At 42.9% G+C, this 27,900-nt stretch overlaps 1 protein-coding gene across 1 annotated transcript in view; it reads right to left on the minus strand.

Moving 5' to 3' along the window:
* The window catches only part of GRHL3 (grainyhead like transcription factor 3), a 54,835-nt gene that overhangs the window by 14,049 nt on the left and 12,886 nt on the right, over positions 1-27,900 (minus strand). Inside the window, exons 2-13 of the mRNA XM_007491306.3 lie at positions 23,804-23,990; positions 21,197-21,258; positions 19,917-20,256; positions 18,770-18,843; positions 17,461-17,614; positions 16,456-16,567; positions 13,287-13,381; positions 7,932-8,090; positions 6,774-6,852; positions 5,481-5,614; positions 2,700-2,734; positions 680-768 (exon numbers count right to left, since the gene is read on the minus strand). Coding sequence (XP_007491368.1) covers positions 680-768; positions 2,700-2,734; positions 5,481-5,614; positions 6,774-6,852; positions 7,932-8,090; positions 13,287-13,381; positions 16,456-16,567; positions 17,461-17,614; positions 18,770-18,843; positions 19,917-20,256; positions 21,197-21,258; positions 23,804-23,990 — 1,520 coding nt within the window. The remainder of the gene's footprint in view (positions 1-679; positions 769-2,699; positions 2,735-5,480; positions 5,615-6,773; positions 6,853-7,931; positions 8,091-13,286; positions 13,382-16,455; positions 16,568-17,460; positions 17,615-18,769; positions 18,844-19,916; positions 20,257-21,196; positions 21,259-23,803; positions 23,991-27,900) is intronic.

The following is a 27,900-nucleotide window of genomic DNA, read 5'->3' on the forward strand; positions in this document are numbered from 1 at the left end:
CTTCCTCTAGAAAATAGGAATAATATTATTTGCTCTACCTTCTTTGAAGGCATTCATATTCATAAAACACTGTAAAGGGGGCAGCTGGGTGGCTCAGTAGATTGAGAGCCAGGCCTAGAGATGGGAGGTCCTGGGTTCAAATTTGGACTCAGACACTCCCTAGTTGTGTGACCCTGGGTAAGTCACTTGACCCCCATTGCCTAGCCCTGACCACTCTTCTGCCTTGGAGCCAATACATAATATTGACTCCAAGATGGAAGGTGAGTAAGGGTTTATTAAAAAAAAACCAAAAAGAACCCCCCCCCAAAACACTGTAAACTTTGAAGCACAGTATACTTGGGCATCTTTATTATTATTCCTCCCTCGCCTCAGATATTAGCCTCTCCCGGAGTGGTACCAGGGGCTTAATCCATCCTGACTTTCTGAGAGGACGGGCACAGATCACCGTAGTGTGCTGCTGGAAAGGCCATGGAGGTGGAGTCAGAGAACTTGTCTGTCTAACCCTAGGCAAGTCAGCGCCCCTTTCGGGGCCTCGACTTTCTTCTCGGCAAAATGAGGGGCTGGACTCCATGACCTTCGAGGTCTCTTCCAAACGTTGTTCTCAGATTCCTTCCAGACCCAAACCCTCTGATGCTGTTAAATGGGGCCTGGGGGTGTGAGGCGGGGAGCAGCCACCTACCTCTCTGGAGATCGTCTTCCTTGGCTTGCTTGGGTGGCAGAAGGTCAAAGTCATCAGAGAAGGGTGAACAGGTTCGTTTCAGAGGCAGCCTGAGGGGACAGAATGGCAGAGGGTTCCAGGTCAGAAGGGCGGCCAGGAGAGAAACTCCATCAGCCACAGGAGGTGCCTTCTCGTCAGGTGGACTTCTGATGGCTCAGACAGACAAAGAGCAGGGCTGCTCTGGCCCTCTGTTGACAGAGTGGGGACTGGGGGAGGGGGGAAGCATGAAGTTGGGGTCCCTCTAGACAGCGTCACTGGCCCGGAATGTAAAAGCCAGTGTTCTGGGGAGGGGGCGGTGCTGGGGAAGTTGGACACACTTGGAATGGGACCTGGTAGGATGGAGATGAGCATAGATGAGGGGTTCTCGTCCTGCATCCCTTCTTGGAATAATATATTAAAACAGACTCTACGGGGTGAAGAAGAAAAAACCGCTGTTCTGAAGGGCAACGGATGGCCAAAAGAGCAAACTAGGCTCCCACAGCTGAGCCAAAGAATGCCTGGCGGAGCTTCTACATTTCTCAAAGAAACGGGAAGCAGAGGGCAGTGATCCCCGTCGTGGCCCAGGGGCCCATTCTCTGAGGAGCCCATGCCACATTGAGGAGGTTGTAAATGTCTGTCTGTATGCTATCTGCCTTGCAGAACAAGGACAGGGACAGACCAGGTTTTATTTATTGATTGATTGAAACCTTTCTCTTCTGTCTTAGAATTAATACTGTGGATTGGTTCCAAGGCAGAAGCCAGGGCAATGGGGGTTAAATGACTTGACCAGGGCCACACAGTAGGTCTTATCAAATTACCTAATTTATTCCCCCAAGAGCAATGGTTTATTTATTTTAAAAAAATGTTTATCCTGCGCACGGCACTGAAGAAATGTTTCTTCAATGAAGCAATGAATGAGGGACTGAGTGAACAACAGATTTTGCTCCTAATGGCCCCCTGAAAGAATAGAGTGATTGAGAGGAGGGAATCCTGGGCCCCCTCCTCCCCAGCACCAAGCTGTCTCAGAGAGCCGCCAGCCAATCTCTCCATCTGCCAGGCCATCTCTGAGAGTTGCTCTTCTGTTTGTTTTTACAAGAGGTTGTCTCACCAGAGATTAGCTGAGTTTTCACATAAAACGAGTCCAATAAAAACTGGGGGAGTTTCAACGAGAAAAGAGACTCTGGTCCCCAGCTCTGTGGTTGAGGCCCACACCCTGGAGCGCCCGGGCCTCCCTTCTGGGGCTGGTTCAAGCCAAGGCATGGTCAGCCTTGAAGAGACACTGAATTGCCTCTGCTCACAGGAGCCGCTTGATCCATTCAGAGCTGTCCGTTTCCTAAGGGTGGTCAGCAGTCTTTCTATTTCACCAGACAGACTGCAGCCCTCCATGCCTTAGAGAGGCGTGCGTGTCAGGGGAAGAATCTTCACGTGCTGTCAGCACAGGTCCTGGCTCACAATCAAGGTTTAAATGAATACATTTCTGTGTCGAAGAAAAAAATCATCCTCTGCTGGCCAGTTAGCAAATGCTGAACTCCCCCGCAATTATAGAGGTTGGCCCTGAATGGCAGATAGAAAGTATAGCCCCGGTGGGAGCCTCTAAGCCTTTCCAGCCGCGTGGCTTCTCCAGACCTTGCGTTGTCTCTGGCGCAGCCTTCCAGAACCCAGGATCCCCTCTGCACCCCCAGGAGGCATCAAAGACTGCTGTATTTTGTATTCTCAGGGCCTGGCATGGCACCCGGCACACAGAAGGTGCTCAATAAATGCTTCTTCATTGATTTTATTTCCTTCATTCATGGAGATTCTTAGTAGTAGGATTATGAGTGTTATTGCTAATGCCAAGCACTAGCTTGTCAATGGGCCTGTGTAGGGTGAGAGGGGTGCGGGAGGTGGACCTGAGAAGAGGGAGCAGCCTAGGGAGGAGCACTGACCTGGAAGGGGGAGGAGGGGAGGCAGAAGGAGAAAAGAGGAGGGAGGCGACAAATGATAGGAACTGGTTTCTTCATACCTGTTTGTGCCGTTGTGGATGGTAGGAGAACCAGCCTAAAAATGCAAAAAGAAAGACATGTTGTAGCATATCGATGAAGAATTTTTTACTTGGGACAGCCAGTAACAATTTGATCTTAGTAGACAACTTGGTATGATGATTAGAACATGGGCTTGGATGATGGGAGGTCCTGGGTTCAAGTCTGGCCTCAGACACTTCCTAGCTGGGTGACCCTGGACAAGTCACTTAACTGATCATTGATTCTAAAATGGAAGGGGAGGGCTTATAAACAATTAAAACAACAACGACATGGACTTGAAGTCAGGAAAACGTGGGGGCCAATTCTGTCTCTGACCCTTATCAGATATGACCATGGACTCTTGAGCCTCAGGAAGTTCTCTGAGGCTTGGTGACTCATCACTCCAGATCATAAAGAGGAGTCCACTTCCTCCCAAGGCAATCCATTCTCCTTTGGGATGCCCCTTGTGCCTCACTACATAAAACCCATATTGGCCTCTCTGCAATTTGTGCCCATCATTCCTACTTCTGTCCTGCCACAGGACTTTAAATGCTCAAAGATGGCTATCATTGCCACCCCACCCCCAGCTAGCCCCAGACCTTCTCTCCTCCAGACTAATCATTCCCAGTTCCTTTGATCATTTCTCCTGTCTCATAACCTCCAGACCCTTCATTCTCCTGGACCTTCTCCTCTCAACATGCTTGCTGGTCCTAAAATCTAGACCCCAATAATCTAGAGGAAGGACTGGATTGCAACAGAAACCAGCAGATCTCTTTTGTTTGGGGCATTTTATCTGGAATAGGGAGCAGAGCACTGGGCTTGGACTTGGGAAGACCTGAGTTCAAACCTTGCCTCAGACACCAGCAGCGAGATCCTGGGCAAGTCACTTAAACCTGTTTGCCTCAGTTTCCTCATCTGTCAAATGAGCTGGAGAAGGAAATGACAAAGCACTCCAGAATCTCTGCCAAGAAAACCTCAGATGGGTTCACAGAGAGTCATATGTGACTGGAAAAATGACTGAACAACAACAGCAGATACCTAGTGGCTGTAAGGTCATGGACAAGTTATAATCTCTCTCCACCTCAGTTTACTCATCTGTAAAATGCAGATAATGATTGTATCTACTTCAGAAGGCTCTTGTGAAGATCAAATGAGATTATATATTTATATACGTATATATATAAAGTACTTTGTAAATCTGAGAGTTACAGAAATGCTAGCTATTTGTATTGTTATTATTCTTTTTGTTATTATATATAGTGTTGTTATTATTATTTGTTATAATGTAGCTGAAGATTGCTTTAGTTCTTTCGGTAACCATGTCACATTGTTGATTCAAATTGCCTTTGTGGATCAGCCCTTCTTCTCCCTCCTCCCCCCATCCCACTCTGTCTCCCTCTCCCCTGTCCCCAGCCTATGCCTGTGAAAAGGTCCTCCTGAGGGTCATAGCTTGGGGAGCTGCCAGACCTGGTAACTTCATTTTGCTCAGAAAAAACCATCTCCTGAACCTGGCTCCAGACTCTCCACCTTTCACTTGGCCAGACATTTTATAAACATATGTTGTAAGCTACCATATGGAGCTGTCTGAACCCAGAGCCTCCCGCAGAGGGCTGAGTCAGGAGGCCACCTGAGCCCTTGGCAACACGTCACCGCATGTTGCCGCGGCGGCCTCAGGGAGGCCGATTGTGTCATTCCTCTGACATCCCGTGCGGCACGTCTCCTTGCTCTCTACTCCTCTCCTCTCTTCTCCACACCGGCACCATCGTCGCCTTCCTCAGATGGCAGCTTTCCTGAGAAATTTTTATTCTTGTTCCTGACCAACTTCTAGTTTACTCCAGTCTGGATTCTAATTTGGATCTTGTCCCTTGCCTTCATCATTGGCTCATTGAAGCCCCTTCATATAGAGACTATAATAGGTAAGGAAGTGGGGAATGCACCCAAAGCAATAATGATAGCTTTAAGGTTTGCAAAATACTTTACATATGTGTTTGCATTATTATATTATTATCCCTTTAGGTGCTACTATTATCCCATTTTACTTATGGGGAAACTGAGGCCAAGAAAGATTAAGAGACTTGCCCAGGATCACAAAACTAGGAAGTATTTAAATCAGGACTCAAACTCAAGACCACTGAGCCTCTTATTTGCCTTGGATACCACCAGAGAGACCACTCAAGGCACATGTTTTCCTATTGTTGGTCCAACAGCATCATTTCTATATGCTAATCATTTTGCCCCTGTAATGTGTTTCCCATCTCAATGGCAACTAGATGGGATGCTACTGGTGTTGGTAATATGTGATCAAGAGTGGAAAGAAGGCTGGCTTTGGAGCCAGAGGACTTGGGTTCCAATTTCAGCTCTGCTACTTATTACTGATGTGATTGCTGGCAAGTTACTCAACATGTCTTGGCTGCTTTCTCTATATAATAAAGGGGTTGGAGGAGATGATGTCTAAGACCTTCTGATTTTAAATTTATAGCCCTACAATACTCTGGTCTCTACCAGTCTGTTCTAGACATCGGAGTGGAGACTTTGGGGGATTGGAGTGAGATGAACCCTGGGCTTTGCTTCGAGGGGTTTTCTTTTATTCAGGTAGAAATGAACTCTGAACTTGTTCTGGAACTATTAGGCAACTCCTATTGTCCAAAAGCTGGGATCTGTGCCTTGGGATGTTCTCAATGAATACCATCTCCTCTCCCCAAGGTCCTCTGATGAGCATTATTCCTCCAATCAAGGCTCTCAGGTTCTGGGCTGCTTAGACCCATTCTCTGAAGCTTACTTACCACGCCATTCCTTTGCAAGTTGGAGAAGTGGATGTTGGGGATGAAGAGAACAGGCTGGCTCTCCAGGTCAGTTTCTGGCCGAAGGTAGGTGGTCTCATTGCCTCGGAAATTAGAGAGTGGGCAACCCTTGAGGCCTGCAGAGGAAAAACCAATTTGAGCCCAAGAAGGAGCCTCCAGTCACCAGCAGAGGTTGAAGGAAAGGTTCCTGAGCCAGGGGTCTGTAAAAATGGAGATTTGAACCCCAGACTTCAATCCTCAGAAGTCCTTGCTAGTTCCCAGAATTCCCTCTAATTTCCCTGAGTCCTCACCTGGGCGGGGAAAAAAAAAGAAGGGTATTTAAACTGACTGTACACACAGCTCTCACTCTCTCTGGGCTTCTGCTTCTAGGGACACGTGGCTCTCTACCTAGCCGGCAAGATGTAGGTTGCACGTGCTTTCTTATTTTGTATTTTCCTTATTTTCTTTCTTTCTTAATCTTTAATAAACCTCTAAAAATATAATACTTTTAGCAGAGAAACTAATTTTAAATTTAACCGTTATGGAGAGTAACTAATTTTAACTGCTACAGTTCAGGTCACTTCTAATCCCAGCTCTGGTATGAACTAGTTCATTGTGTGACCAAAGACAAGTAATTTTTCCTTTCTGGGACTTGATTTCAAGGGAAGGGAGACCAGAAAGATGATCTCTAAGGTTCCAGATCTAACATCCTATGTTCTAAGGTCCTTCCCATCTCTGACTTTCTGTGTTCTAACTTCCTTTCTATTTCCGTTCCAAGGTCCCTTCCAGCTCTAACATTTTATGGTCTAAGGACTCTTCTAGCTCTAACATTCAACATGCTAGCATTCTATATACCAAGGACCCTTTGAGCTCTAACATTTCATATGCTAATACTTCTATGATCTAAGGCTTCTTCCAGCTCAAATATTTTTCATTCTAATCTGTTATGTTCTAATGACCCTACCAGCTCCATTTACAAGCTGACATTCTATGTTCTAAGGTTCTTTCTAACTTTAATATTATTCTGACTAACCTACAAATCTGCTATGTTCTAGGTCCCTTTCAGTTTTAACATTTGATGTTTCCATGATTCTACACTTTCCCCCTTGGGAGACTCTACTGGGGACATGAAGACTCTCACTAAGAGAAGCCAAGGAGCCGGTGTTCCCATCCAGACTTCCATCTCTGATCCCTGCCCCATCCTGTCTCTCTAAAGGCATTCTGTGAACCCCTGGCACCTATTGTATATGGGGAGGAGGAGGTACCAGCTGTTCTGCCCCCAGGCATCATACTGACCATTGTTGCTGGAGTCTGGGCATTTGGCTTTCCTCCGAAACTGTTTGCGTTCATCATCCCGCATTTTCCTCTCTGCACCCTGGATGGGGAAATCAGAGTCACGAAACCACCCCAGACAAAGGGCTGTTTGCTTTCATAACTGCTGCTTTGCATCTTACAATATGTGTAAACCACCTTGTCATGTTTTCTTTACAAAGCAAGACCAGGAAATGATAAGATGACAGCTTGACCCAACCCATCCCTTGTGATAGGATCCCAGCACTGATTTCCTCAGCTGAAATCCCCAGATGCCCCACCTTCTGGGTCACCTTTCAGAGCAGAATGGCTCATGGGGGAAGACCACATCTCCTAAGGCAAAAAGCTGGCAGGGATGCTGAAGGGGGACAAATGCCTGACATAGCAAAGAGAGACACACTGCCAGCCAATGCTTGTTGACAACCCATTGCATGCCCAAGATTGAGCTAATGGGTTTAGGAGAGATACAAGTCTAAGACTTGGTCAAGGAGACCGTATTCTAGTTGGGCAGACAAGATACACATGTATAGTCCCATCCACATCTACATTCCACCCCCAGCACAGAAATGACATTAGATGTAGCAGAAAGTCCTAGATTGGAAAGCTAGAAGACCTGGGTTCAAGGCATTGCTGTGTATTAATAATTGTATGACTGGATAAGTCACTTCTGGGATTCAGTTTCCTCTTCCATAAAAAATAAGGGGGGGGGGGTGGAGTTGGACTAGGTGGCCTAGATTCTTTCTAGTTCTACTATTCAATGTTCTTAGGTCCCTCCCAGTTTTGACATTCTCTGTTCTAAGGGCTCTTTTAACTCTGACATTCTGGGTTCTAAGGTCTCTCTCAGCTCTGACATTCCATGTTCTAAGGGCTCTCCCAGCTCTGACATTCTGGGGTCTAAGGTTCCTCCCATTTCTGATACTCTGGGTTCTAAGGCTCCTTCCAGTGCTGATTATAAGATTCCTTATGTGTTTGTTTTCTATATTATCAAGATCTTCAGCCTTGACCCAGCCTCAGTTGAGCTCACTGGGAGAAGATGGAGGTTGGGGAGTCTAGGAAGGAGCATTCTGATGTCCTTAGTTATAAGAGGAATCCTATAGGGAGGGGGCCAGTTCCCCTTTCCCAAGTGTTCTGAGCCCCCATTACCTTATCACAGAATATCTTGATCTGGCAGACAGCTCGGTGCACCAGGCGGTCTGTCCCTGTACCACAATCATAAGTGTCTATCTGGAGATTTAGTGGAACCCCTTTTACCCCCTTCTGAGTGGAGAAGTCTGTGCTCAGACAATTGACTCCAATGAATACCTGGGGAGAGAGAGAGGAAATGAAGAGATGAGTGGTCTTCCCAAGGTTAAAGCATTTAGGCTTTGAGCACCACCCTAGCTGGCCGTAGGGCCCAGAGGCCTAGGAGTTTCCCCTAGTTTCTAAAGGGATTGCCCTTGAAAACAGCAGAGAATCATGGGGAAAGCTCTGGCATGGGAGTCAGGAGAGCTGGGTTACAGTCCTGAGCCTGCTACAAAGTCATTGTGTGACCTTGGACAAGACTTTTTCTCCTTCAGCCTCAGGATCCCCCTCTGAAAGGCAGTCTCTCAAGTTCCTTTTTGCTGAGATGCTGAGATGATCTAGATTCTCCTCTTGCCAGCTCCGGAGAGGAGGAGGGGGAGCAAAAATGACACCCTCCATTTTTGTAGCCTTTCTAGGTGGACAAAGAACCCTCTCACCCACCCTGGGAGATGGGTAGGATGGGTACTATTATCCTGGCCACTTTGTCCTTGAGTCTCAGTTTCCTGATCTGTAAAAATGAGGTGATTAGGCACTGACTGATCTTAAACCAGTTTCCCATCTTATCTGCCTTGCTGTACCTTTGAGTATTGTTATTTTTTATTTTTATTTTTTTCATCTTGGAGTCAATACTTTGTATTGGCTCCAAGGCAGAAGAGTGGTAAGGGCTAGGCAATGGGGTCAAGTGACTTGCCCAGGGTCACACAACTGGGAAGTATCTGAGGCCATATTTGAACCTAGGACCTTCCATCTCTAGGCCTGGCTCTCAATCCACTGAGCTACCCAGCTGCCCTCTCTGATTATTGTTATTAAGCATTATTATTATTAAATGATGGTACCAAGGCAGTATGATGTGGTAGATAGGGAGATAGTATAAGAGTTCAAGTCCTGCCTCTGACATATACATATATATGTATATATATTTAGAGATTTTAAATATATATTTAAATATATCTTTATCCATCCATCCATCCATCCATCTATCTATCTATCTATCTATCTATCTATCTATCCATCCATCCATCCATCCATCCATCTATATATACTTTCATACATCTATCTATCTATCTATCTATCTATCTATCTATCTATCTATATCTATCTATCTATCTATCTATCTATCTATCTATCTATCTATCTATCTATCCATCCATCCATCCATCTATATATACTTTCATACATATATCTATCCATCTATCTATCTATCTATCTATCTATCTATCTATCTATCTATCTATCTATATCTATCTATCTATCTATCTATCATCTATCTCTCTCTCTATCTATCTATCTATCATCTATCTATCTATCTATCTATCTATCTATCTATCTATCTATCTCTCTATCTATCTCTCTATCTCTCTATCTCTCTATCTATCTATCTATCTATCTATCTATCTATCTATCTATCTATCTATCTATCTATCATCTATCTATCTATCTAAATAGAGCAGTTGACTAGCCCTGGACAAGTCAATTCATCTCCCAAAACCAGTCACCAGGCAGCTTTCTCTGATGATAAGTAATAAGTGAATTGCTGCTTTGCATTAGAGGAAGGAATTTCTGCAGCCCAATGAGAGTATAGATCCAGACCACTTCTCCTAAAAGAATAATAGCGGTAGTCACCAATGGCAGGTCCCTCAAACACAGGAGCCAGGGATCCTTCTCCCTTTGGCTTCCTAAATAGTTCCTAGGGGCAGCTCCAGGCTCCTTCCCTGCTGCCTGGTGCCTCCCCCACCCCACCCCCCCAGGCTGGCTGTTTTCTCCCTCCCAGTCCTCTCAGGAGTCTCAGGATACCCCTTGTCTCTAGTCTCTGGTAGCTATTCTCTTCACGGTGGCCTTGGGGGTCAACATGCCAAGCATACCTTCCTTGAGACAGCTCAGGACTAAAAGAGGTGTGTTAAAATCTCTGGCTTGTAAAAGGCCCGGCTCCCCTTAGGGCCTTCTGAGTCTGTGAGAAAATCCCAACCGAAACCCACCTTCCCTTCAGTCTCTTCCACCCCACTGGGAGCCAAGAGACAAGACAGCTCTGGGCTGTTCTATATCTGGAAGGAGGGGGAAAGGCAGGGAGACAGAGGAGGGCTTCCCCAGACTCCACATGGCCATTTGTTTAAACAAGAATCGCCCCTCTCCTCTGCAGAGTGCCCAAGAGCCCCTCCTCCCCACTCCCCAGCATTCTGGATCACTAGAAATAATTTGTATTGCATTCTCCAGTTGGCTAGCAATTTCTTCCCAATGCATTCCAGCAAGTGGAACAAGCTTGCCCATAGTCACTCGCTGAGTGACAGAGCCATCCATATTAGGACTTCAGAGGCAACATGGCCCTGTAGAAAGAACATTGGCTTTGGAGCATGGTAACCTGGGTTCAAATCCTACCCACATCACTTAGGCAACTCAGGCTCTCTAAACCTTTAAACCCTTCCCCCTTCCCACATAGCTTTTAATTTTTATTTGAGATTAAATTAAAAAAATTTAAAAGTTCATTGTTTTATTTATGTTATTATTGAGTAATATCATTATAAATGTAATTATTATATTATAAATATAATATAATGTAATATATAATGTGTTACATAATGTTACGTTACATTACTATATTATATTACATTATATTACATTACATTATATTATATTACATTATATTATATTACATTATATTATATTATATTATATTATATTATATTATATTATATTATGTTATGTTATGTTATGTTATGTTGTGTTGTGTTGTGTTGTGTTGTGTTGTGTTGTGTTGTGTTGTGTTTTATTGTGTTGTATTATATTATGTTGTGTCATACTTGTTGTTATGTTATATTATACTATACTATATAATTATATTACATTGTTATATTGTTATATTGCATTATATTATATTACATTATAATATATATTACATTACAATATATTGTATTGTATTATATTACATTATATTTTATAATTTATTATATTATGTTATGTTATATTATTATATTATATTATGTTATGTTATGTTATCATATCATATCATATCATCATATCATATCATATATCATATCATACCATACCATACCATACCATACCATACCATATCATATCATATCATATCATATCATATCATATCATATTATATTATATTATATTATATTATATTATATTATATTATATTATATTATATTATATTATATTATATTATATTATATTATATTATATTATATTAATGATAGGTCCTGTCTCAGGAGAACATCTGCCTTGCTTTAAGCTCACCTAAGATAGGAACAAGGCCAGCTTTGCTTCTACAACTCTATTTCTCTCCCCAAGACAGAGCAACTAGGAAGGAAAGGTTACCTTAGAGAGGGAAGAATTTCAGATAGCCAAAGGTCCAGTGAAAGGAGGTCCTGAACAGAAAACACAAAGCTGAAACTTCTAAACCTCACCTATAAGGTGAGAGGGTTCCATGAGATGACCTCTGAGGATCCTTCCACATCTAAATCTATGATTAGGAAGATAGACTTTGGGTCGGAATGGAACGAACTCTGGATTTTGAGTCTGTGGTCTTGGGTTTGAATCTCTACTCTATCTGTATGATTATGGGTAAGCCACTGAAACTCTGGGTCTCAGTTTTCTCATCTGTGGTTAAATGATTTACCCATGGTCACACAGCTAATAATAAAGAGAGCAATATTAACGTAGAGTTTTAAGATCGCCAAAGGACTTTACATCTATTATCTCATCTGATCCTTATAACAGCCTTGTGAAATGAATGCCACCATAATCCCCATTTTCAGAATGAGGAAACTGATAAGTTTCCTTAACTGATAAGAGAGATAAGTGTCACTAGGATTATACTGCTATCAAGTATCTAAGTGAGGATTTGAACTCAAGTCTTCTTGACTCCAAGACCAAATATTTTAACCCTTAAAGTCCAGTATTAGAACTTGAAGGGTCAGTGTGGTATGGTCGGAAGAGTCCTGGATCTGAAATTTGAGGACTGTATGATGTCATTTTTCTTTTCCATAAGATAAAGGTGTTGTTGGACTAGACAGCCTCTAAGAGTCCTTCCAATTCTAATTCATAGGATGCTCTGGTCTTTTGACTTCAAGGCATATATATATATATATATAAATCATCTTACCTTCCATCTTAAAATCAATACCAAGTGTTGGTTTCAAGTCAGAAGAGTATAAAGGCTAGTCAATGGGGGTTAAGTGACTTGGCCAGGGTCACACAGCTAAGAAGTATCTGAGGTCACATTTGAACCCAAGACTTCCCATCTCTAAGCCTGACTCAATTCACAAGCCACCCAGCTACCCCCAAGGCCTGTACTTCTTGAGTTGTATTTCCCACAGGTCTGGGAGTATAGAGTGGGGATTCTCATTTCTAAACAGAACAGGTCTAATCTTTCCACTACTTGAAGACCTTCCCAAGGCAGAAAACATGTCACCCCCTATTTTCTCTAATGTATTCTGAAAGAAATCATATCAATAAGGGGGAAATGTTCAGTACCTGTCTCACAAATTTAGGCTTTTAACTCATAAAAGAGAACCAAAGGAAAGCAACTTCTATAATAAAATCCTGGGATACAGTGAGAACCGAGGGCAAATGGGATTAGGGCAAATCCAAGAAAAAAATTCTCCCTAGGTTAAGCATCTCCCTTCCAAACAATGACCCATAAGAGATGGGTGTCCTAGTCTCATATTGACTCCAGCTAGCCACATGGACGTAATTATATTTTTCTTCACATCTAGGCTCTGGTGAACTGCATCTCCATAAGATAAGATGGGTTTAACTTGTTCTCTGAAGTCTTTTTTGTCTCCTATTCTAATGTTCTAGAGATCCCTTTTGCCTTGACATTCTAGATTCTAAGAATCTTTCTAACATTCACTTCCCATGTTCTAATGTTCTACTTTTTAAAAATCGTTTTTGTTGTCCTATTCTGTGGTTCCTTCCATCTCTAACATTCCATATTTTAGCACCCTATGTCATAAAGACCAAGTCTTCTAACTCTAATAATCTATGTTCTAAGGTTCTGTGTTTTAACATCCCTGGATCTAAAGTCTCTTTCAGTCCTAACATTGTTTGTTTTCACGTCCCGTGTTTTAGTATTCTGTGCTCTTAACTCTCAGCCTATGTCTGCTCTAACATTCTATGTTGGCCCTTCTTGATTGACACAATGAGCAACCACGGGGATCTTCTAGTGGTGATAGTCTACGGTTCTCTGTTCAGTTCTACCCGAGTACTGACCTTGGCTTCTTCGTTCACATTCCACACGAAAGACAGGGCATTGTAAGCCACTTCCTCAATATGTTGGACAGTATTGAAGTTTTCTTTGCAATCCGCTGAAACAAGATGACGCCCGGTTAGGAGTGATTCAGAGGGCGGAGCTTTAGGAAACTGGGACATGCCCATATATTGGTCCCAGGTCCTCTTACCCAAGGGCTGGCTACCTCTAGGTCTCTTACAGATGGGCAAGCTGTGGTCCAACAAGGACAATTGATGGATTCAAGGTACCTTGCTAGAAACTAACTCCCCAATTGTTTCGTAAGAAGAAGTTCTTTTTCATTTTTCCACTTTTGAGATTTTTTGTGTGTAGGAGTGAAAAGGTGCAGGGGCAGAGTAGGGAAAGAGCCCCACTGCTGCCTGTGCCCCTCTTCCCAGCACACAATTGAGATGGAGAAGTAATGTCTAGCCTTGAATGAGAATGCAAGATGGGGCAGTGGGAAGAAAATTGGACCAAGGGTCTGGACATTTAGATTTCTGGTCCATGAATGGCCATGTCCTTCCTCTTTAAAATGAAGTTGGCTGAGATCACCTCTGGGGCTTTTCTTGATGTAATGAGTGGATGGAACCTAGGTGTAGAACTTGGAAGACCTGGGTTCTGATCTTCCCTTTGACATTAGCAAGACCTGTGACCTCTCTGAGTCTCAGTTTCCTCAACTGTAAAATGGGGATATATTATCTGTAGCTGTTACTTTGCAGGAATTTTGTGAGCTTAGGATGTGATAAGAAGATGCTTTGTAAATTTAAATTCCTGTGTAGATGTCAATGATCATTATGATAATACTATAACACATGAATTGAAAGAATCCTATAATAGGAAGGAACTTTGGAGGTCACTTAGACCAATCCTTTCATTTAGTAAATAGGGAAACTGAGCTCCAAAGAGATGAAATGACTTGCTTCAGGTCATATAGCTAACATGTAGCAGAGCTGGGATCAGAATCAAGTTGTCCCCAACTCCAAATGCAAAGGTCCTTTTCACTGCTGCCTCTAAAAAGAGAGGCTAACATTCCCTGGAATTAGAATGTAAGCTCCCCGACTTGACTTCTCAGAGTGGACACATGGGCCTGGCACCATCTGTAATGATGACTTATACTTACATGGCATGTTACAGTTACAAAATACTTTTATCAGTCATCTAATTTGGTCCTTACCATAATCCTGCTAAGTAAATAGCTCAAACATTTTCTTGATTTTCTAGGTCTGGTAGAACCTGCCGGAGCTTATAAGTTTCTCTGGCAAAGCCTTAGCCCCAATAACAGAGTTTATTTCCTGAGGAGCAGCCTAGTTCAGTAAAGACAGGCATATCTCCCAAAGTCAAGACACCTAGTGATGATTTCTTTTGTCCTTGGCAACTAGAGAAACAAAGAAAAATGGCAGAGCTGGGAGGGTCTGGGAGGTCACCTCATTGAACCTTTTCATTTTATAGATGAGCAAACCGAGGCCCAGGAAGGTTCAATGAATTACACTTAAGGTATTAAAGAGCAGGGACAGAATTTGAAGGCACATCTTCCCCCATTCTACCACCTGATATTCTTAGTCCTGATATTGTGTTCTAAGGACTCACCTTGCTCTGGAATTCCCAGCTCTGACATTCTCTGTTCTAAGTTCTCTCCCAGCTCTGACATTCTCTGTTCTAAGGTCTCTCCCAGCTAGACATTCTCTGTTCTAAGGTCCCTCCCAGCTCTGACATTCTCTGTTCTAAGGTCTCTCCCAGCCCTGACATTCTCTGTTCTAAGGTCTCTCCCAGCTCTGACATTCTCTGTTCTAAGGTCTCTCCCAGCTCTGACAGTCTCTGTTCTAAGGTCTCTCCCAGCTCTGGCATTCCCTGTTCTAAGGTCTCTCCCAGCTCTGGCATTCTCTGTTCTAAGGTCTCTCCCAGCTCTGGCATTCTCTGTTCTAAGTTCTCTCCCAGCTCTGATATTGTATTCTATGTTCTAAAGGCTGGCTTCCCTCCTCAGATCAGGAACTTTCCTAGCAAGTTTTCCACTCTGTGGCTGTTGAATGGGAGCAACTACCCTCTTCTTTGTGATACTTTGTGCTAAACATAACCTTGTGAGACCCAGCACGGAGAGAAACCCTCTAAGAAATAGTCCCTGGCAGCGTCTGAGCCTCCTTGTCAAACACTAGGGTCTTGGCCAATGGTTGCTCCAATGGAGAAAGCACTTGCTGGGAAAAGGCTGGGAATCAACATCTGGGACTGAGACAGAGGCCAAGAATCCTAGTTTAGGGGTGTTTCTTCCTCCCCCGACTCAGAACCCATAGCATAGTCACTAGAGTACTAGATTGGGAGAGAGGAGACTTGGGGTGAAGTCCAGCTCTGTCAGGTGTGTGACCCAAAGGGACAAAAAGCAACTGGTTATCAATATAGCCATTATTTAGCAGGATCAGAGAATTTAGAACCAGACCATAGTTTATTGAATGTTAGTGATAGAAGAGAACTTAGTGACAGAATGATAGAGCTGAAAGAGACCTTGGAATATAGAAAGTCAGAGCTGGAAGGACCCTTGGGGTACAGAATGCAATAGGTGGGGGAGGGGGTTCTTAGAACATAGAATGCCAGAGCTGGGAGGGTCCTTAGAACATAAAATCTTAGAACTGGGAGCAAACTCCTCCATCTCCCTTGCCTTCATAAGCGCCCTCTTTAGTAACTAATGAAGAAGCCTGGAAGTCATCAGATAGCCTGAGTTTGAGTCTAGCAGGAGCCCTGAACTCCTACTTTACGACAAAGTTGGTGTTTGTGCCTATTTCCAATGGTTCATGGGAGCCAAGAACATTGGACCTAGCCTGAGTTCCATCCATTCTAACTGTGTAATCTTGAGCAACTGTCTGCTCTGCTCTGGTCTGCAGGAAAGCAAGATGGAGCCACTGGTCCACAGCTGGTAAATGGCTAGTAAATGACAGAGTCAGGATTCACTTTGAACTTTCAGGCTGTGACTTTTCCATTAGAGCTAACTGCCTCTAAAGCCTCGAACCCTGAAGGAAGTGCCTCTACTGCAAGCACAGTGCCCCATCTTCTGGGCCCTTCTCCTCCCCCTGGCCCATCATTTCTCTGGCCATGGGCGCATCCTGAGGACAGATGACGGCATCTCTGCTGAGTCCTGTATACGCTGGGGAGGAGCTGGTTACTCACCCACATCAATGACCCGTTGTTTGGCTGTGGGCTGACGAGAATGCCAATGCTTCCAGAATCGCAGCTGCTCCACAGGGATCTTCTCATTGTCAAACACAACCATGATCATGCTCTACAAAGCAACCCTTGTCAGTATTGAGGAGTCAGGCCCCAAGCCCCATATCCGGTCCCTGAGTTCCCTCACTAATCACCACTTGGCAGGAGGCCAAATGGCGGAAGTTATTGGAATTTGGTGGTTCATTCTAGAGGGCTTTGCTTAGAAACATCTAGTCCAGAAGACTGAAGCCCATGACCTAAATCCAGTGTCTCCATCCTCTTTGTGCCTCAGTTTCCTCCTAGGCATTTCAACAAGTTGCAGAATCCTAGAGACTATGGGTTGGAAGAGTCAATCAACCCAACTTCTTTTTTTCTTTTTCTTTTTTATTTCTATGAATCTATGAATTTTTTATTTCTATGAATCAACCCAACTTCTACATGAATGGTCATTTCCTTTATATTCCTGATGAAGGGTCATATAACCTCCACTTAAAATACCTATTGTGATGAGAAACTTAGTACTTCAAAGGCAGCCTATTCTAGTTTTGGACAGGTCTAGGTTTGGAGACCTTTTTCTTTATATCCAGCCCAAACCTTATCCTTTGCAACTTGGATCAATAGGTCATTTTTTTCAACCTTTATCTTCCATATTAGAATCAATACTGTGTATTGGTCCCAAGACAGAAGAGCAGGAAGGACTAGGCAATAGGGGTTAAGTGACTTGTCCAAGGTCACACAGCAAGGGAGTGTCTGAGTTCAGATTTGATTCCAGGGCCTTCATCTATAGGATTGGCTTTCAATCCAGTGGGCCATCCAGCTTCCCCGGTATAGTTTTTATGTTGGGAGGTTTCCTCAGATTCTTGGAGGCAAATGCCAACCCTACTATAGCCACCACCATTAACTAATCAGCATTGTGCATTTGATAGAATTCTTTTCCCTTCTCACAATACCCTGTGGGGACTCACTGACCTTCACTTTGTTGGAAGATAAATGCAGGCATCTGCCTCCTCCAGGCGTCCTCAGGGTAACTGGGTAGAACTGGCCTTTGTTGAGATAGGCCATTGGTGACTCCCCAGATTTGATGTGGATGGCTTTGGGAGAACCCAGGGTATATTCAAAGTCACTTTGGAGAGAATAAAGAAAGATCTTGTGAGAACTCAGGCCAGAAGGATTTCAGTGTCCATCTGTAGGGCTGGGCAGGGTCTGTGTCTCCCACAGTGTGATTTCTCCCTTACTTCCTCCTTTACCCTCTAGTCAGGGAGGGATGGATGGAGGAGATGTCTGAGCTCTCAGGGCTGGGCATGAGTTCTGCAGTCTCTGAGCAGAGGTCCTTCACCTGGAGAATGGACTAAAGAAGTCATCGGGGGCCCCAGGATGGGTCTGCTCAGGGCACAAATTGCCCAGGTTTATGGAAGGTGGAATTTTCCAAAGAATACTGCTGGCATAAGAAGTGGAAGACTGGGGAGAAGGTGGTGCTACCCCCAGCCCTGATAGTTAATTGCCACATGGCCTTAGAAAGTTACTCTGGCTTTCTGGGTCCCAGTTTGTTCATTCATAAAATGAGAAATGTCTAGATGGTATATCTAAGGCCCATCCCTTCTAGATTTGATATACTCATTCTCTGTGGCTCTGACATTCTATGTTCTAAGGACCTCCTAGCTCTGATATTCCATATTTTAAGGCATCCCCTAGCTCCCAAAATTTTTATTTAATTAATTAATTAAGAATATTTTGCCATGGTTCCATGATTCATGTTCTTTCCCTCTCCTCCTCACCCCTCCCCCTCCTGTAGCCAACACACAATTCCACTGGGTTTTACATGTATCATTGATCAAGACCCATTTCCATATTATTAGTATTTGTACTAGGGTGATTGTTTAGAGTCTACATCCCCAATCATATCCCCATCGACCCATGTGATCAAGCAGTTGCTTTTCTTCTGTGTTTCCACTCCCACAGTTCTTTCTCTGCATGTGGATAGCATCTTTCTCATAAGTCCCTCAGAATTGTCCTGGATCATCATTCTCTGTTCTAAGGGTTCCCCTTCAGACTCTGACATCCTACATTACAACATTTCCTCCCTTACTTTTAACATTCTCTATTTTTTGAATAGAAGGAAAAGAAATAACAAAGGAAAGAACTAAAGAATTTGGCTAACAAAAGGGGGGATGGGGAATGGAATTTGGGGATTGCTTATGTCTGTAAACATTTCTTAATTGACACTCCCCTTCCACCACCAACCAATGGCCATAGAGCCAGATAGGCTTGCTTTTGTTACCTCTTAGTGCCAGGGTAATCCTCTGGACATTGGGGCTCTGAAGGACTTTTCAAGATATCAGGAAAGAGTAATGACTGCAGGGAGACAAAATCACAGGAGAAAGCTTTGAGTGACTTACAGTGTGACACCGGGGCTGGTCCAATGCTGTTTTTCTAAGGATCCCAAAGCATCTTCTCACTCCAAGCTCACCACCACCCACTGGTTTCCCTTACAGCATGGGTCCCCTTTCCACATAGTCTGATCCACTAGCAGTAAAGGAGTATTGTGTAGCTGTACCATTCGACAAATCAAGAAATCAAGGCCTCAACAAAACAAAACAAAGGGCCCTCAAGTTCACCTCCTATATCAGGAGAGGTGGTAAGACCCCTGAATCAGTTCAAAGTCCCAAGTTTGCATTCAGCTAATTCTCTCTATAGCCTTAGGCAAGGAGGAAGTATCATTTATTTAAAAAAAAAAAACCTATGGGATTTGGAATCAGGGGACCTGGGTTTAATCACAACTTTGTCATTTGCTACTTATGTAACTTTGATCAAGTGACAGCATCTCTCTGGGTCTCAATTTCCCTACCTGTAAAATGAGGCACTTTGACTAGATGCTATCTTATGTACCTTCCTGCTCTAACTACTTAAGTTCCTCCCCATTTCTGAACCCTAGCTTTCCTATCTTTGAAATGGGAACGAAAATCGTTATAGTTCCTGCTTCCCAGAATTTCAAGGAAAGTGCGTTTTAAACCTTAAGGCTCTCTAGAAATGGGAGCTGTGATTATTTTTAATAATGGTTTTGGTGCTCTGACCACACCTTACCACTTAACTCCTGTCTAATTAAGTAGCCACCACATCCCTTCCCCAGGGGAAAGCCTCACATGAACCAGAATTCTTCATTATAGGGAAAGGGATGTTATCTCCATCCTTTGTCACCAAGTTCCCTCCTGGCCCTAACATTCTGGGACTCTGGCTTTGTCTCCTTCACTTGGATATAGGGCTCACAGCATACCTCTTTAAAAAACAAAACAAAACAAAAACCCTTACTTTCTGACTTAGAACTAATACTATGTATTGATTCCAAGACAGAAGAGTGGTAAGAGCTAGGCAGTGAGGGTTAAGTGACTTGTCCAGGGTCACACAACTTGGAAATGCCCACAGCTTACCTCTTGTCCATCATCCTTGAAGGTGCTGTCAGGCTGCCACCGCTGCTGGGGTGGGGGTCCGTGGATAGTCTCAAACAGGTTGCTGAGGCTGCTATCATACATGTCACCAGTAGGAAGCAAGTAGCTGCCATCTGCAGGGCTATCCTCTAGCTTGCTGGGGCCAGGAGGGAGGAGGCCTGACTTGGTTGAGGCTGTCCCCTCCAAGTTCATCAGATTGTTCTTCTTGGTTAGGTCTGGGTACTCCTGGGACCCCGAGACATTTTCAGTCAAGAACTTCATGAGATGAGTGGGGCTCTCCAGTGGGGGAAAGTCTACTTCATATTCCATCCCATGGTGGTACCTGGGGGAAAGGATTTGGTTGCTCACTTGAAGATGACTTCTGGAAGTGCTTGGTTGCATCTTATCCATCCATCCATCTATCCATCCATCCATCCATCCATCCATCCATCCATCCATCCATCTGTCCATCCATCTATCCATCCATCCATTCAACAAATATTTAATCAACAAGTTAGCAAGTATTTACCAAGCCATTAAGCACATTAAGCTCCATGCCTAGAACTGTGCTAGGCATAACTGGGGGCCGAAGAAGGAAAATAGAAACAAGTCATGGTAAAAGAAGGGCACCCTTATAGGATTGGTTGATAGTGAGTGGAGCTCTCCAGGAACATCCTTCAGGAGGGGATCATGGGTAAACTCATGCCCCAACTTGACCATTTTCCTTCTGAGCATCTCTGGCTTAGAACCAGTGAGGCAGTCTTTGGTTATAGACACTGAGAATTGTTTAGAGAGATGGGAGCCCAGAGCTAGTGGCCCAGGGAGAAACACAAGTCATGGTAGAGAGAGTCAATGGAGAGACAAGTAAGGTTCTTTGAAGTTGGGAAAACCCAAAGCAGGTGCCAGGAAAAGATAGGAGTCATGAAAGATAGTTCCCTCCCAAGCTTCCAGGCTTTTAAATTTCTTTATGCAAATGAGTCAGTCCCTCCTTCCTTCTGTTAATTAGCTGGAAATGGGAAGGAGGCAGAAAGAAGGGAAAGGGCGGAGAGGGAAAACCAAAGAATTGAGAACTGGGAGGAACCCAAGTGACCTTATAAGCCAAACCCCTGATTATATAGATGGGGAAACTGAGGCCCAGAGCAGGATAGTAATTTGCCAAAGATCACCAAGATAGTAGGGAACAGAGCTGGGATTTGAACCAAGGTTCTGATCCCAAATGTTATTGCTATTTTTCAAGATAAAGGAAGAAGAGAGGGTGCTGATGGGGAGTCAGATCTTCTCACCTCTTTCCTAGGTCACTTCTTGCTCCTGTACTTGAGGAGAGGATCCGTTTTTCCTTTGGGCCCTGAAGGAGAGAGCAGATATTACTGAACTTTTGTGAACTTCCAGATTTATGGGAAGGGGACTATAGGAAACTCATTTTATCTTCATCCTTGTTTGGAGCTAAATATAAGCATCTTCTTCAGCATGAATAGCTTCTGCTCTATTCTTCACAGCCATTCGATCCTCTCTCTCTCTCTCTCTCTCTCTCTCTCTCTCTCTCTCTCTCTCTCTCTCTCTCTCCCAAAAACCTCATCTTCTGTCTTGGAATCAATCCTGTGTATTGATCCCAGTGTAGAAGAGTGGTAGGGGCTAGGCAATGGGGATTAAGTGACTTCTTCGGAGTCTAATAGCTAGAAAGTATCTGAGGCTATATTTGAACCCAGAACTTCTCATCTCCAGGTCTGGCTTTCTATCCATTGAGCCACCTGGAGGCTCCTCATAATGTTCTCTTCACACCATGGTATCTACCTGTCTACTTTTTCACATTCTCCCCACTGCCTCTCATCTTTGTTTTTCTTTTTTAAGTTTTCTTTTCTTTACTTATCTTCACCTATTAGAATGTAAGTTCCTTGAGGTCAGGAGCTAACTTTCTTTTTGTTTCTATTTATATTCCCACTACTTAGCACAGTGTCTGGCACATAGTGAGTACACAATAAATGCTCTATCTATCTAACACATTTTAAAGTCAGTATCCAATACCAATAGCTGGGTTATCTCTATAGCAGGAATACCTTTGGCCTTCCTATTTCTGATCAAGTCAATTACATAAGTTCTGTTAACTATTATTACAATCAATGACTACCATTCATTCATCCAACTATCCACTTAGTTATTCATCTATTCATCCTCCTATCTCCCATTCTGCATCCATTTACCTATCTCCTCCATCTATTCACTTCATCATCCATCCATCCATTCATCCTTTGTCCATCCCCTATTCATCATTCCACTATCTATTTGTCCATTCATCATTCCATTCAGCCATCTTGTCAAATGAGTGTCTACTACAAGTGTCTACTACCATGTAACCAATTCTGTGGTAGGTGTTATAATAAATACAGAAATTAATAAAACATGTATAACACTTTTTTAAACTTCCATTTTTTAGGAAGACAAGACTAAGGAACCAGACTTGAAGAATACAAGAAGTCTACAATTAAGTACATAATAATAATTAATAATAGTAATAACTAACATTTATAAAATACTTTAAGGCTTCAAAGTGCTTTCTATACTTTGCATCACTTTATCCTCACATCAACCACAGTGTCTGGCACATAGTAGATGCTTTTAAAATGGTTATGGATTGACCAACAACCCTGGGAGGTAGGCACTATTATTATTCCATTTTTTAAATGAAGAAACTAAGGCTTAAAAAAAGTAAATGACTTGGTTAGGTTCACACAGCTACTAAGTGTCTGAGTCTGTATTTGAACTCAGGTCTTTCTGATTTTAAGTCCACTACTCTATCTACTACATACAAGGCTTAGCTACCTAATTAAATATAATCAAGTGATAAGATGAAAAGTGACCTGTGAGAAAGAAGGGGAAAAAATCCGTGTGGGTTGTAGTTACCGATGAAGGCTTAGAGGGAGTGGGAAGGGAGGGGAAAGGCACTTTTGAGTTGGGTCCTGAAAGACCTGGAAGACTTAGAAAGACATAGAACAATGAAAGTCATTTGAGATGGTCAAGATTGGTAGTATATTGAGCATAGACTGAGGGGAGGAGAGGTAAAGACGAGGGCGATGGAATGAACCTGATGTTTCCAGATGTAGAAAAGAAGAGGGAAGACAATAACAAGGAATAAAAGTGATGGACAGTTCAAATATTATTGGTATTAATGTGCTATCAGGAGAACTAGAGGAAGGACTTCTAGCACATTGGATGGATCTTTTATGGATAATTTATGTGAAGACATGACTAAGTCACAAAAAAAGGAGGACTAGCAGCAATGCAATGACCCAGGACAATTCTGAGGGACTTATGAGAAAGATGCTATCCACATCCAGAGGAAGAACTGTGGGAATAGAAACACAGAGGAAAAACAGCTGCTTGATTACATGGGTTGATGGGGATATGACTGGGGATGTAGACTCTAAGCGATCACCCTGGTGCAAATAGTAATAATATGGAAATAGGTCTTGATCAATGACACATGTAAAACCCAGTGGAATTGCACATCAGTTACAGGGGGAGGGTGGGAGGAGGGAAGGGAAAGAACATGAATCATGTAACTATGGAAAAATATTTTAAATTAATTAATTAAATGACTAAACAAAAAAACAAAACAAAAAAGGAGAAGGCTCAGTGGATTAGCTGACACATCAGTGGAGAGATATAGCTCATGTCTCTTTGCAACATCATTAAAATTAATGATCCAGACTTGGCCGGGATTTTGGACACATCCTGAGGAGTTATGGGAAATAACTATGTATAACAGAGAGATCTCAGAGGGTCTTGGAAGCTGGTAGGGGGTGGAGTGGGAGGAGGAATCATATCTGGCAATGGTTTCAGGCTCTTCAAAGGCATTTTCCACAGTGAATTCTTGACAATTAATTCTGCCATACCATGTAGTAGTCATAGAGAAAGCTCAGGGCAGCAACACTATCTTCGTCCCCGTTGACTCTCATCATGGCCTTGGTGGCAGCAGTCAGGGGATTTCCCAGATAGGTCTTCCAGGCCTCATCTTCATTGGTACAGGAGAACTTCTGGAAGTTGACGGCGTCGTTCTTGAGTACCTGCACAGACCTGAAACTGGGAAGAAATCGAGAGGGTCACACTTGGTCTGCCTTGAAAGCTCATGCAGAAGAGTTATGGCCAAGGAGATTCTGAAGCCAGCTCTGACTGGCTAGTAAGAACTGACAGTGTTTATACCTTGGAAATCCGCAAATGCTAAAAATCAAGGGTTCATTTATTGTTTTGTTGATTTCTAGATTTAAGGAAATAATGGAGGAAATGTTAATAATGCAGATTCAACTTAAAGTGTGTGCATTTTTGGATATTGGGTTATTAAATATTTACCAGCACACTCCTGGGTTTATAGGAGATCATTAGCTGACTTAGTAAATGCTCTGAGACACAGCACGGTAGGGAGTTCTGGCTTCAACTTGTTGCCTGTGTGATCCTGGACAACTAATTTAATCTTCTAAGTCTCAGTTTCCTTATCTACAGATCTAAATACATAGAAATGTAAGATCCTTGAGGGCAGGCACTTTCATTTTTGCCTCTCTCTGCATTGCTTAGCCCAGGGCTTTGAGCACAATAGATTATTCATTTTTGTTAACATTATTATAACTAATATTTTTATCATGCCTACTATGTGCCAGGTGCTATGCTAAGCAGTTTTAATAAATATTATCACACTTGACCCTCAAAACAACCCTGTGGAGTGGGTGTTATCATTATTCTCATTTTACAAATAAGGTAACTGAGGCAAACTGGTTGAGTGTCTTGCCCAGGATCACACAATTTGTAAATGTCTGTGGCCATATTTGAACTTAGGTCTTCCTGACTTCAGAACCAGTGCTGAGTCACAGAGTTGGAAAAAGTGGGGAAAGATTGGAAATGGGGAGAAAGGGTAATTTACACATTCTTTCCCAGGACAGTGTGGTATTAACCAATTGACTATACTATATGATATCATAGACTACAAGCCCCAAGAGGACAAAAACTACATCATTCTTCTTTACATCCTCTCCTGACAATGACTAGCACATGATAGATGCTCAATGATTACTTGCTAAACCAACCTTATTGAAGAGAATCAGAGAATTTGGTGTGTTGGGAATAGACCCTAGGTGTTACCATAATACAAATAAACACCATCAATTAATTAGTTAGTTAATTCAGCAATTAGTTAATTAGTTCAGCAGTTCATTCATTCATTCATTCATTCATTCATTCACTCATAGGAGAGTATAAGCCTAGTTCTGCCATCAATTAACTATGTGTCTTAAGGCAAGTCATTTCTCTCTCTCACCTTCAGGTTCCTCATCTGAAAAAAGAGATTTTCTCAAAGGACCATTCTAGGTCCAGAGTCCAAGCTTTAAGATCCAACTCCATTCAATTCGCTTTTATTAATTACTACTTACTGTGCACCAGGCACTGGGCAAAATGCTGGGGATACAAAGATAACAAAATGGCATCTTTCCTCAAGAAGTTTACATACGGGGGCAAGGGAGAGAAGGAACAATATATAGGAAATATATACAAAATCAGTGCAAAGTCACGAGAAAACAATGAACAAGAAACACTACTAATCTGGGGGGAATCAGAAAGTTCTTGTGCAGGAGGCTGGGACTTGAGCTGAACCTTAGATGGTGCAAGGGATTCCAAGAGGTAGAAAGGGAAATCATTTAAAGGCACAGCCTCTGCAAAAGTATGGAGGTGGGAAATAAAACATCATGTAAGAGAAAAAGTAGGAAGGTCACTTACGCTGGGGATGCAGAATGTGTGAGGGGAAATGCCATGGAATAAATTTGGAAAGACGGGAGCCAAGTGTTTAGTTTCTAGCTTTATAATTTTTTTTTCTAAGATCCCTCTGAGCTTTGGTTTTCTATGTTTTAAAGTCCTTCCAGCTCTATGTCTTACTATGCCTTCCAGTTTGGACATTCTGTGTTCTAAGATGCTTTTCACTTCTGACATTTTATATTCTAAGAGATCTCCCAATTCCACTGGTTCCATTCCATGGAAACATCGATGCTTGACACAAGAGTGTAAATGGAACCTCAGGAATCCCAGTGTTTGCAGATGAGTTTGGGGACAGCCACTTAGATGGCTCCTGGTCAGTCTACCAATGAAGCCAGACCAATTCTTAGGCCAAGTTGGGTCTAGGGGAAGTGGAGGCAACATCTAAGAGAGGAGAAGAAGAGACACCCAGGGAGAAGGAAGATAACACAGAGGAACCTGCTCCTCCCAGGGGCTTCCAAGGGAGATGATGCTCACAAGCTTAGCCCTGGGGAATTGGGAGTTTGAAACTGAGAGGAAGCTGTCACCCAGAAAAGAGAAATGATAGAAATGTTCCTGCCATTTGGGCGAGGAGTGAGAAGGGGTGGAGGTGCCCCAAGTTTCTGCCGCTATAAATCAAGCAAGCCTGACAGCAGAAATGTCAAAGGCCAGACTCCTCCCAGTTGCCTTCTACCATGGAGGAATGACACCCAGCAATGTTCCTTCCCTGGATAGGAGGAATGGAATGGCAGGCACCATGCAGACACTCTAATCGCAATGAAAAGAGCCCCCCAAACTTTGTAAACCATGCAGGGGATTCAAGAGAAACTGAGGTCATTGAATATTATTAACATTGGAAGAGAGAGAAGAATATAGTATTTTAATCCTGGGAAGTATCATAGAACACAGGATGTTGGAGCTGAAGGGAACCTTAGAATGCCAGAGCTGAAAGAGACTCAAGAACCAAAAATTTAATAGCAGAAAGACCTTAGGGATCATCTGCTCTAATCCATGCATTTTATAGATGAGGAAAACAATACTCAGACAATTTGTCACAGTTTCGGAATTAATGAGGGCGGGGTGGTCAGGAGCAGAAAGAACTGACCCAAAGATGGTCATAATTTTGTGACAAAAACCCAAGATGCCATATTAGGAAATACTCTGGGGACACAAAGACCAATGAACCACAGTCCCGTCCTTGAGGAGTTGGGAGACAAAGGCCCTTTGGAGATATGTCATTGCACAAGGAAAGCTGTCACATATGGGTCTCTCATCCTGACAATGAAATGTTGGAGCAGACAGAGATAAGATGGACAGAGACAGACAGACACAGAGACATAGACACACACACAGAAAGAGAGAGCAAGAGAAAAAGAGAGAGGAGAAGAAAGAAAAAGGAGGAGATAGAGAGAGCCCACATTTCATTAGTATGTTTAGGGAAGGCGGAGAGGAGACTGTGGATGATTGAGGACATGAGGTTATTATTAGGCCTACAGGCACTCCTTATGGGTTTCCACTTCTTTGACTTGACAAGGGATGAGTCCCAAACCATATAACCAATAGCTCAACCCTGGTGCTGATGGGAAAATCTGAAGAGAACTTAGGGCTTGTACTTGGAGGGGGAATAGGGTGAGAAAGAGTTATAACTGAATTGAAGGTGCTTTCTGAAATAACAGGTTTTTAAAGATATCCACAAAATATGGTTCTGTCCTTTGTGACCCAGAGCACTATGGGAAATAACCAGTTGCCCAGAAGTCTTGGCATATTGGAAAGAGTATTGTAATTTTTGTCAAAAGACCTGGATTGAATCCTTTCCATGCTGTTGATTATGCCATGGAAGAAAGCTTTCAATCACTTTGGGATTCATTTTCTCCTTACATAAAATCAGGGGATTGGATGAGAAGATCTTTAAGATTCTTGACCATTCACATATTTTGTATTTTAAGGTAGACATACTATGTTTAATTCAATTCAACATTTATTAAACATTTAACATGCCAGGCACTGTCATGTACTAGGGATACAAAGACAGGAAAAAAAGGTCTTTGTCCTCATTGAGCTGTGTTCTAAGGGCACTGATATTATATTTTGTCTTTTTTAGACATGAAGTTCTCTGTTCTCTATTTTGCCTGTCTGTCTATCTATCTATCTATCTATCTATCTATCTATCTATCTATCTATCCATCCATTCATCTATCTATCTATATATCCACCCATC

This window comes from Monodelphis domestica, chromosome 4 (assembly GCF_027887165.1).
Source record: "Monodelphis domestica isolate mMonDom1 chromosome 4, mMonDom1.pri, whole genome shotgun sequence".
In the NCBI taxonomy this organism is placed as follows: Eukaryota; Metazoa; Chordata; class Mammalia; order Didelphimorphia; family Didelphidae; genus Monodelphis; species Monodelphis domestica.